A 12,621-nucleotide genomic window follows, 5' to 3' on the forward strand; every position below is an offset into this window, starting at 1 on the left:
GCGGTTTTGATGCACACGGTGGCCGGTTGCTTCTGAAAAGCACTCTGCTGCATGGGAATGTGCAACGGAGGTGCAGTAACGTCCAGGGAAAACCACCGGGGGGAGGTGTGCGTGTCAGTATGGGGAAGAGGAATGTGCGTGTCAGTATGGTGAAGAGGAGGAGAGATGCAGCCCATCTCCCCTTTTTATTTCTATATTTAGAGGTAGAAGGGAAGAGAGGGAGGAAAGGGGACGGTAGAGGGGTAGAATCACAAATAGGATGCAGCTAAACAGAAACCTTAGCAGAAAAACGTCAAGGTGGTGTAAAATGAGTGGAGTGCAACATTTGTATACACAGGGGAATTTGAGACAGTGTTTTCACGCAATGTCAACGACACTCCAAATAAACTACTCTGTCACATGCGTTTCCCATTACATTTACTAAAGAACAACACAGAAATGCCAATCCGCAGCAGTAGCATTTACATCGGCCACAGACAGACCAATACGGCCTGGAAATGAAAGGTTTCCCAGTGGTCAATCGCTCCACAGTGCTACAAATATCGGTTGGTGATAAATAAAACTGCCGACGGTGAAAGACGAGATCCCTGCCGGCTCGAGCATGCGCGCGAGTAAGTCTGTCAGTGCGCACGGCACACTTTTGAAGTATACAGTACAAATTAATCTAGTTCGAGTTCACACACTCGACATGCGCCAGTTTATTTTCGGAACCCGTGTCCCCTATTCACAGATTGTTTACAAACACCTGAGGAGAGAAAGAGACAGACGATAACTTACACCCCGAAACAAGGGCGACTTAGCCCCGTTTAAAAAGTGGAACACACAACATCAAAGTCATCAAAAACGTTTTTGCTCTTTATCTCTACGGCCACGTCACAAATTAGTTGATTCCTAGGTGAATAGTATTTTTCATGTGCCATGCAGTAGGCTAGCCTATTTTTACACTGTGGACAGAAAGAAAATAAATATTTCATAAGCTATGCAGTTTCCGGGGGTGTGCACATTAACATTGGGAACATTGACGCCCCTAAACTTATGATAGGCTATACTGTTTATTTTAGGCCTATAGTTTGTTGGGGGTACTCGAGGACTGGAGTTGGATAACACAAAGTGACCAATATTGTTCGAGAATAAACGTTGTTGAGTTGTTCCCTTGACGCTCAGTGACGTATCTTACGGAGCCAATGAGACCTGGGAGAGTTAAGTCAGTCAGAGAAGTTCGAACACTTTAGAGACCAGCAGCATGAACTGAATGATGTAACTCAGTGACATAACGCGTCCTCGACAATCAACACATTGAGTAGGCCTAGGCTATAAGTAACACCAACTTGCATGGTCGCATTGTTGTAACATAATAGTTTGCTGCAAAGTAAGATTGCAAGAGCAGCCATTATACAGTCAGACACTTTAGTTCACATAGAAAAGGCGAGTAAAGTTAAGACGAAAGTAGAAAGGCGAGTAAAGTAGTAAAAGGAGAGGCCTAGGCGCTGTCCAGTGCTGAAATAGGTCTACAGACTGCTGCTGTCCAGTGCTGAAATACAGAATGTATGGGTGGAGCTGCCCTGTTCTAGAGCAGGGATGGGAAAGCCAGGACGCAGGGGGTCGGAGTTGTGCTAAAGCGAACCAATGTGAGACAATGAGTACTAATAACATACAAGCACCATAGGCCTAGAAATGTGTCCACTCTTACATCTGGGGGGGAGACTGTAGGCATATTACTAAGGACTTTGTGTGAAAAATTGGGACTAGAATGAGTTTCATTTAATAATTAGCCTATTACCTTCATTTAGAGGAAGTCCATTAAACACTTGCTCATTCATAGCAAATGGGAGAATGAATAGGCTAACTGTTAGCCTGAAGGATGTTGTTGGTGTTGTGTGTACAGGTGCCTATAGGAAATATGGTGCCGGGGTCAAATAACTACATGCCGGTAGGTCTATACGCAGATCAGCTATATATTTGGTCTAGTCCTAAAGAGAGTAATTTGCTATTTTTTTGTGATGCCATTTATTCTTCCTCACAAGCGCAGGTCTATCTGGGAGGGGAACACAGCTATGAACGACCGACTGTGTCATCAGCCAAGACGCGTAAGGAGGCGGGTGACATGGACAGAGCTGGATCACACAAAGGTTAAACAGATATCACGCGCTCCCTCTGATATCTAGGGTAGCCTCTGTAGCAAAAGCACAATGTGTGTGTGTGTGTGTGTGTGTGTGTGTGTGTGTGTGTGTGTGTGTGTGTGTGTGTGTGTGTGTGTGTGTGTGTGTGTGTGTGTGTCGTAATTGTAACAACATGAGTGAAACTGGAACAGGGTCATTTGTGAAGTTTACAAGGTGGACGAGGGTTCATTTCTCTCTAGAGGTGTGATATTGAGAGCCCGTCAGTCTGCGCGCGCACACACACACACACACACACACACACACACACACACACACACACACACACACACACACACACACAACTTTTGTCAGAATAATTCAAACTGACCAAACAGCGCAAGCGTAGTACACGAAATGAGGTAAGAATTACCAAAACATAACCTTTACGGGCATGATGTGAAAAAGAAGACTATTCAGCCATTCTAGAGCTTGACAGGCAGTGCCACTAACAGCGGGCACTCGGCTTAAGGCCTACCCGCATTATCGCTTCGTTTTACAAGACAGCCACGTGAATGGTGCAGACGGAGAAATTTGGATTAATCGATAAGCGTATACGCATATCCAAGCTTGCAAGGCTAAGCAAAACAAAAAATACCCGAAAGGGGGGAAAAGTGACCACGTCCAATAGTTTTAGTGCTTTTATTCTCGATCGAAGTCTTAAAAGGGCTAGCACAAACAGCCCCAGATCTCTCCAACTCCCCCTTTCCCGTTCTCTCTCCTTTTAGACAGCTGCTTCGTGTGTTGCGCTGCAGCAGAAATCGGCGCGCAGTCAGCTACTATCAGCACCGCAGTGCTACGCTATAGCACAACGAGAGAGATAGTACGAGAGGGAGAGAGAGGGGGAGGGGCTCGGCGTCTAGAAGGCGATAATAAGCAATCCAGCGTACACCCCTGCATCCATGATAATACAACAAGTAGTGTGTTGTATATGAAAAAGAGTTGAGGGATACACTGTCCGCGCCGCAGAGCGATGACGACATTCAACCACCGTACGAAGAATAAGCCACCACCAACCGAGATGCTGTAGTCAGTTATGGAGCCTAATCAATGCTATGTTATAGTCATTTTGTCCTCTACGTTCTACACCATTTACCATTATTTCATTCATTTTTCAGAACGTACAATATTATATTACAGATGTTTTTATCCAAAGCGATTTACAGTCACGTGTGCACACATTTTATGCATGGGTAGCGCTGGGTTTTGAAACTCCAATCCTAGCGTTGCAAGCGTCATGCTCAAACCAACTCAGCCATACAGGACCACAGCACGTATTATGTTGAAAACAGGTCATGGGCCTCATTTATCAACCAATTTGCATGTGCAACAAATTATTGGGATTTATCAAACATACAGTGCATTCGGAAAGTATTCAGACCCCTTGACTTTTTCCACATTTTGTTACGTTACAGCCTTATTCTAAAATGTATTCCATTGTTTTTTCCCTCGCCAATCTACACACAATATCCCATAATGACAAAGCAAAAATAGGTTTTTAGAATAATAAAACAACATATCACATTTACATAAGTATTCAAACCCTTTACTCAGTACTTTGATGAAGCACCTCATGTCCAATCAATTGAATTTACCACAGGTGGACTCCAATCAACTTGTAGAAACATCTCAAGGATGATCAATGGAAACAGGATGCACCTGAGCTCAATTTCGAGTCTCATAGCAAAGGGTCTGAATACTTATGTAAATAAGGTATTTCTGTTTTTTTTATATATATATATACATTTGCTAACATTTTTAAAACCCTGTTTTCGCTTTGTCATTATGGTGTATTGTGTGTAGATTACTGAGGATTTTTTTTATTTAATCCATTTCAGAATAAGGCTGTAACGTACTGTAACAAAGTGTGAAAAAAGTTAAGGTGTCTGAATACTAACCGAAGGCACTGTATACGCATGTTTTCATTAGCAAATATGAGCCATACTATTTTTGCACGCTCATGAACGAGTGCTACAACCCCGCCTGGAAATCTTTTATGGTAACAAAAACTCCCTCATTTTCTGTGGGATTAGGAGATGTTGGAACTGGGCCATGATAGTTTCTAAAGCGCAATGGCAAATTTGATCAAATTCATGTAGAGGTGTGGGCAGGCTGTTCGATTTTTTTTTGCAGTGACTTCTTCAAACAAAAAACGCATGCTGACTATTGCAAGTGCCAAACACTGGCTGCGCATTGTGCAAGATTGATTGTCTATTGAACCATTTAAAAGTAAATGCTGCCTACAGCCCATACAAAATATGAATTGTTGTTCAATATTTTGTTTAGCAATACATGATCAATACATGTTATAGGCTCTGAGATTAAACAGGTTATTATGTCGCGCTCCTATCGCACAATACTACTGTAGCCTACTAATACTGTCATAGGCTCCAGGTCTATTTACTAATATTGATGGATAAATACTAGATTCATATTTGTTAGGTAGCGGGAATAAACCAGTCATGTCGGAAAGAGAGAGACATGCCCTGCAATATGATTATGAATTAGAAATATATAATACAAATAAAATAAACATATTAGGTGACTTGCCGCTATGCGGTGACAATTAATCTTGATGGTTGTACAGTCGTGTCTCAAATAAAACTGTGAAGGACCTCGGCGTTACTCTGGACCCTGATCTCTCTTTTGACTAACATATCAAGACTGTTCCAAGGACAGCTTTTTCCATCTACGTAACATTGCAAAAATCAGAAACTTTCTGTCCAAAAATGATGCAGAAAAATTAATAATTGCTTTTGTTACTTCTAGGGTAGATTACTGCAATGCTCTACTTTCCCGGCTACCTGGATAAAGCACTAAATAAACTTCAGTTAGTGCTAAATACGGCTGCTAGAATCCTGACTAGAACCCCAAAATATTATCATATTACTCCAGTGCTAGCCTCCCTACACTGGCATCCTGTTAAGGCAAGGGCTGTCTCTGCCTGGCCGGTTCCCCTCTCTCCATTGGAATTCTCTGCCTCTAACCCTATTACAGGGGCTGAGTCACTGGCTTACTGGTGCTCTTTCATGCCGTCCCTAGGAGGGGTGCGTCACTTTAGTGGGTTGAGTCACTGATGTGATCTTCCTTTCTGGGTTGGCGCCCCCCCTTGGGTTGTGCCGTGGCGGAGATCTGTGTGGGCTATACTCGGCCTTGTCTCAGGATGGTAAGTTGGTGGTTGAAGATATCCCTCTAGTGGTGTGGGGGCTGTGCTTTGGCAAAGTGGGTGGGGTTATATCCTTCCTGTTTGTCCAGAGGTATCATCGGATGGGGCCACAGTGTCTCCTGACCCCTCCTGTCTCAGCCTCCAGTATTTATGCTGCAGTAGTTAATGTCGGGGGGCAGTTTGTTATATCTGGAGTACTTCTCCTGTCTTATCCGGTGTCCAGTGTGACTTTAAGTATGCTCTCTCTAATTCTCTCTTTCTCTCTCTCGGAGGACCTGAGCCCTAGGACCATGCCTCAGGACTACCTGGCATGATGACTCCTTGCTGTCCCCAGTCCACCTGGCCGTGCTGCTGCTCCAGTTTCAACTGTTCTGCCTGCGGCTATGGAACCCTGACCTGTTCACCGGACGTGCTACTTGTCCCAGAGCTGCTGTTTTCAAATCTCTAGAGACAGCAGGAGCGGTAGAGATACTCTTAATGATCGGCTATGAAAAGCCAACTGACATTTACTCCTGAGGTGCTGACTTGCTGCATCCTCGACAACTACTGTGATTATTATTATTTGACCATTTTGGTCATCTATGAACATTTGATAATCTTGGCCATGTTCTGTTATAATCTCCACCCGGCACAGCCATAAGAGGACTGGCCACCCCTCATAGCCTGGTTCCTCTCTAGGTTTCTTCCTAGGTTTTGGCCTTTCTAGGGAGTTTTTCCTAGCCACCGTGAGTCTACACCTGCATTGCTTGCTGTTTGGGGTTTTAGGCTGGGTTTCTGTACAGCACTTTGAGATATCAGCTGATGTAAGAAGGGCTATATAAATACATTTGATTTGATTTGATATGCAAGCTTATCAACAGCAAATGCATCTGTTTTATCATTAGGCCTAGATTTGAATGCTTTTATGAGCCTACCATTATTATAATTCCCCTGCATCAAACACCTTAATATCCCCCAAAATAATGTTTTTTGCTTGCAATACAGTTGATCAACCACTAGGTATGCATACGCATGGTCTGAGATTTGCGTGGAGATACAATATGCACACTTTCCCATCAAGTTTTTTTTTAAATGATAAAAACCTAACCTTTGCAGGAAAACTGACGCACGCAAGGTTTAGAGTAGTTTTTGTGCACAAGCACTTTTGATAAATGAGGCCCCTGGTATCTTACTATACTCCAAACCTATAGGAACCTGGCAGGAAAGGTCACTTGTGCCCTCACTAACTTATAGGCAAACCATGCCATTCAGCCAGATTTCACTCCACTTGAAACCAAGGATTCACCATGCTTTCATTCTTCAGTAATTCATTCCTGGCTCTGTTGACATCTCTGTTACAAAGGAAGCCTGCAAGAGACAGCAACACAAGCATCTACAACATCCAGTCTCTTCATACAGGCCAAACTAGGGACCAGGCATGCAGGCACAGCCCGGGTCAATACGCTGTCTTGATGTGCCCAGTTGACAGAAAATACTATTTTAACACACAATAATCTGGGTCATGGCACAGCTTTCTCTCCATAAATGGATGTGGATTTTAGAGACAATTAAGCACGAGGAGGGGAAGCAAGAGAGAGAAGGAGACAAGAGGTTTATTGTGGTAGCGACCCTGCTATAGTTACATTTAGTACAGCCACTACTGGGTGGATTAATCATATTGGCACAGGTGAGGGTGTGCTTCCGCTTCCCTCCAAGGTGTGTGGTGGTGTAAAGTCACGTCCTACTTGGGATAACCCCCTTTATTCTCTTCACAGTGTCTTGCCATATGAAGTTCAAAATGTGACCATCCCAAACAACACAAACTCATTTGTTAACTTCTGTTGTGTTATAAACAGTGGTGGAAAAAGTACTCGATTGTCAGACTCGAGTAAAAGTAAAAAAGTACAAGTGCGGACAGCCAGGGGCACACTCCAACCCTCAGACATCATTTACAAACACAGTATTTGTGTTTAGTTAGTCCACCAGATCAGAGGCAGTAGGGATGACAATGCATTATATTGATAGGTGTGTGAATTTGACCATATTGTTGATCTGCCTGAGCATTCGAAATGTAACAAGTACTTTTGGATGTCAGGGACAATGTATGGGAGAAAAAATATATTTTGTTAATATATTTTTTTTCTTTAGGAATGTAATGGAGTAAAAGTCAAAGTTGTCACATATATAAATAGTAAAGTACAAATACTTCAAAGTATTTTTTGCTTAGTTACTTTACACCACTGGTTATAAATCACACTATGTTACTAATGAACCCTGCAGTGCAAAGAAAAAGTCCATTCAGAAGCATCAGCTTGTTTTGGATCAGCGCACAGTTGGCCTATTGCAATTGTAGCCTACAGGAAAGCAGGAAAGCTCAATTATGGGGTGGTTATTTCAGCTTACCAGGAATCTTCTCCATGCACATCACACTGTAAACTCCCTCATCTGTGAAATTAGTAGTACTAGCCCCAATAATGTACATACTTCTATGAGTAGCCCCTCAATAGTTCTTTAGATGATAGAGTAGAGGGGCACTGATCAGCAATAGGTCTATCCAGTGTTGACCCTCTCCTGTCTGCCATGACAAAAACAAACAAATTTTAAGTGATTATAAAAGTAATTTGACATTAGGTCTACTTACATCGATTACATGTATTCATTTCATTCAAGCATTTGAAGATTCAGCTTTATAGTCTGAGGGGATGAACGACAAAATGTGTCAAATTCAACGCCAAAACCAGGAGGGTTTTCTTGGCAAGACTACCTGCTGAGTAAGCCTGGCAAGAGACCTAGCTGTAATTTCTCTCTGGGGTATGGTGATATTAGCCCAAGACACTGATCTAAGGTTAGATTTCCATTCTCTCCTCCTATTGGATAAGGCTAGGATTGGAGGAGAGTAAACTAATCCTAGATCTGTTTCTGAGGGCAACTTCTATACCTGGACTGCCACACTGTCTTCGTCCCAAATGGCACCCTTTTCCCTATAGTGCACTACTTTTGACCAGAGCCAATTGGACCCTGGTCAAAAGAAGTGCACCTATAGGGAATAGGGTGCCTTTTAGGACGTAGACTCTGAATCTAAGCCCGTTGTGCCCTCTAACACAAACCCCTGGGAAACAAAAGCCTGCAGTATTGTGTTCCCATGGAGACAGCATCCTTGGAGGTCAGGTAGAGGGCCACCACACCAGAAAGAGAACATCATGTGAGTTAATCTCAGAGTTAGATTTAGTAGAACAAATACACAACTCTAAAAACCCACCGCATTGCATAGATAGAATGTCCATTCTACCAAGGACTTGCGTTTAGAAGGACAAGGAGCTACAAGCTGCAGGACGACTTTTGATATAAATTACGCCTGTTGTGTGACGGTGAATATTCTAGTGTCACGCCATGTACAAAGATCTCAGGCTTAAACTGAAGCAATCAGCCCTATACAGACCATTGATGATTATGCCATTTTTAATCAAGAGTGGAATTCCTTAGTTGCCTTCTATTGACACCTTACTTTAAACCTTAAATAGGTCTGTGTGTTCTCTATAGAACACATTGGTTCTACTAAGTATATTTCTATGTCAAGCCGATACCTGTAATAGCCTATTGTAGCCTGGGCCAGAATACAGCACAGCATATATCCTGTTGCCAGGGAACCACATGTGTTCAGTGTCACCCGCGTGAAGGTGTTAATTTGTGTTTGAGTGCAGGTGTCCACAAGTAAGCCGTTGTAACAGGGAAGGTTTACAGGCCTGGCCTGGCCTGCATATCCTCTACAGTCAACACATTTCAGTCAACAGTTCCTGAATACTCATACAGATGTGTCTTTGTTAATTTGTCACAGGTGCAGGCCTGTTGATGTCCCTGTTTTCACACACAGATAGCCTATCACCTCGAAGGAAAACAGTGAAGACAGTGACAACAGTGAACACTGAAGATAAAGGGCTGTATGGTTTGTCATGTTGAAGGGTTGAATGTTTATGGAAGGGGGAATAACCAACTGCTGGGGTGTTATACCTACAGGGTCACATGTGACATAGGGCTACTGTATGTCACCCTCATAGCTGGCATGCCAACTGCACTGACTAGGCCTATACTCTAAAGGGCTTACTGTGAATTTGTCAGTTGCTTACAGGCAGCTCAGTGGCAAGTCAAATTCTGTATTTCACATTACAGTAAACAGTATCAAAGCAAGTACTGTGTAATTACACACAGTACAATACCGTAAAATGAATAAATGAATGAATAAACTAAATTAGTTTAGGGGTTTGTATTTCACAGTATTTTACTGTAATTTCAAGGGATTGGTCCAAGCAGTTTGGCTGCTAGGTAAAGTGTTTACAAACATTACAGCATATCAATGAATATTTTGTGTTTTATATCACTTGCACTTCTAAGAGTCCTTAACAAAGGCTTCCAAATTGTCAGCGACCACAGGGCAAAACAGACCAAAAGGACATGGCAAAATGCTTAAGCATTAAGGTTTAAGACTTGCTGCCATTCCCCTTTACATGTTAAGTTGATGGGGCACTATAACCACATACAAGTGAAATTGGTGCATTATTCTCACTCGCCGGTGCAACAAATATAGCCTCAACAAATACTGTAATTACAGTACCATTTGAAATAAAGCTATTTTTTTCCATCTCACAAAAATGTTCCACATTGACCATAACTTACAGTATGCTACAGTAAAACATTTCAAAAGTATTTTACTGTTGATAATACACAAAATGACTGTATCATTTACAATTTTCCATTAGTGTATGTCACCACTAGCAAAGTGAGATAGACAACTGTAGACAATTGGTCAATCAACATATAGAGGCAAGCAAAGCACTCATTCAAACTGTCGGTTGGCAACAAAACCCTAAACTAACTAAGCCTAAAATAACCCTTCACTTGTATAAATTGAGACTGCGGGAGACGAGATGGAGACGTTGATTGGCGGGAAGGACAGGTGCAATGGTGACAGGTAGTTTGGTGACAGGTAGGTTGGTCAAACAGCAGGTCAAAGGATTAGGTCTAGATTAGCATGAAAAGTGGTGAGTTAATGAAGTAATTTCTGCGGAGGGCAAAAACATGACAAAGGTTCCATTCATTAACGATTAAAAAATATGGTTTTGACCTTATTTGAGTTAGGCAAGTGGACACTCGACTAGTTTATAATACTAGCTGCTTAAAATGCGCCAAAATCACGGCCAGGGTGTGCAAAACGCGGGTAGCCTTTAGACTGGAGAGGGACGCAGCACGAGAAGGCTTGTTAAAACGAAAAAGTTATTGATGTGAAGAGATACATGGAGAGCAGGTAAAGAGAGGGGTGAAAGTGGGATGGAGAGAGTGAAAGGCAAGGAGACATAGAGAGATGCGCAACGGGGGAGTGGACATTGTGGAAGACGAGAGAGTGAGCGAGGAGAGATAATGCGCTAATCGAGATTGAGTGATGCGCTCGACAACGACAACGACGAAGTCCGGAGCTAGAGGTCCACAAAGAACGACAATTTAATAAAGCGTAGGAACGTGTGTTTGTGTGTGTGTGTGTGTGTGTGTGTGTGTGTGTGTGTGTGTGTGTGTGTGTGTGTGTGTGTGTGTGTGTGTGTGTGTGTGTGTGTGTGTGAGGGGGGGAGGGAGGGGGGGGGGGGGGTATGCGGTACGCGGTACGCTCGAGACGCAGTGGTAACGGGGAGACAGTGCGTAAAAATGGAGGAGAGAGGGACGAGGAGAGAAGCGTATAGGAATAGAGGACCGACCAAGTGACTGCGTGAGGGAACGAGGTACATGGGAGAGGATCTCCCCACACAACTTAATAGTGTACCGTGGTGCTAAATTAAATTATTTGTGAAAATAGAGAAAATAACACACCATAGGCCACAAAAGTCAAATTCCATCCGGCAACAACTACTAGGCACACCAGCACTGGTGTGAGTTGGTTGCTTGTTTTAAAATTCCAAACGATGTTTGTGACATTCACTGTTTTTTTTTCTTCCAACTAATTTTCCTTGACTATCAAAGCGAAGAACACCATGAACTCCATTCCAACACACCCTCCCTCATCATCGTAATAACTTTGGACATAGCAGCCAACTTTCATAGACTGCAGTCTGTACACATGACGTCCATTATAAAAATACGTCAAGGATATTCAATATATAGCCTAAATAAGCAGTAGGCTATACGGGATCTCCCTCTTCTAAATCCAGTTTAATATTCCTGTGCACCTGTAATAGACTTTTATCGTACGGAAAAACATTTAAGAGGAAATGTCATAAGGAGAGAGAGCCCGCGTACAATACAAGCATCGCAACAGAATATAGCCTATGTATCGTGCTCGAGGGAGGACTCACCTTGGCATTCTTGGAAGAATACGGATCCTCAAAAAGATTCCAGAAATAGGGTTGCCACACACTCCACCAGCTCCTCTTGCGTCCGTCTTCGTGCAGGCACAGCCTCTTGAGCTCTCCGTCCGCAGTCAGCTCCAGGTCGTCTTCCGGCTCCTCTGGCTCGGGCTGCTCGAAGCTGTCCAGCGCCTCTTCGGCATCCCTGTGTTGACGGTAGTTCATCCAGCAGCACGCCTCCACGTCCGTCTCGTCGATGCCCCAGAAGGCGAGCTCCTCCTCGAACAATGGGCCACACACATCGTTGGGACAGTGAAGCTTGCCTGTGCGGTAGTAGTTGAGGATGAATGTGAATGTGCCAGGGTGGCGGTCGAAGAAGAACTCGTCGATTTTGGGGTCATAGTCGAAGTTGCTAAACGCGTCCGGATCGGTAAGCCAAGATAAGCGGGTACCGGGCAACGTCTTGAGGGTGCTGCGGTAAGTCTCGTGTCGCACCCCTCCGCAGTTTATTACGATTTTCTCGCTGTCTGACGGACAAGTCATGTCTGCACTGTAACATGCTTTGTTGGGCGACTTGTTCCCACCCTTGCGTCCTTTGAAAGAGGAGACACAAACCGAACTGAGCATAGGAGAAAGGAGGAGGGAGAGGAAAAGAGATAGAACACAAGGGGGAGGGGGGAAGGAGGAGTCTGTGAAGAGGGAAAGAGAGAGGGGTGGAATATTTAGTGGAAAAGGATGGAGTATGGAATAGATGTTTTAACATGAGGGTCAAATCTACAGGTGAGGGTCAAATCGTTGAAATATAAATAGATCATTGCTTAACATGTGTGCACCATACATACAGTACCCGTCAAAAGTTTGGACACACCTACTCATTCAAGGGTTTCTTTATTTGTACTATTTTCTACATTGTAGAATAATAGTGAATACATCAAAACTGTTAAATAACACATATGAAATCATGTAGAAACCAAAAAGTGTTAAACAAATTAAA

General features: G+C 43.2%; 1 protein-coding gene across 3 annotated transcripts in view; it reads right to left on the reverse strand.

Moving 5' to 3' along the window:
* Window positions 1–12,254, reverse strand: part of LOC109897546 (potassium voltage-gated channel subfamily C member 1-like) — a 133,105-nt gene extending 120,851 nt beyond the window's left edge. For all 3 annotated transcript variants that reach the window (XM_031833747.1, XM_031833746.1, XM_031833748.1), the window contains exon 1: window positions 11,637–12,254. In XM_031833747.1, coding sequence (XP_031689607.1) covers window positions 11,637–12,254 — 618 coding nt within the window. The remainder of the gene's footprint in view (window positions 1–11,636) is intronic.
* Between the last annotated feature and the right edge of the window lie 367 nt (window positions 12,255–12,621).

This window comes from Oncorhynchus kisutch, linkage group LG10 (assembly GCF_002021735.2).
Source record: "Oncorhynchus kisutch isolate 150728-3 linkage group LG10, Okis_V2, whole genome shotgun sequence".
Classification (NCBI taxonomy): Eukaryota; Metazoa; Chordata; class Actinopteri; order Salmoniformes; family Salmonidae; genus Oncorhynchus; species Oncorhynchus kisutch.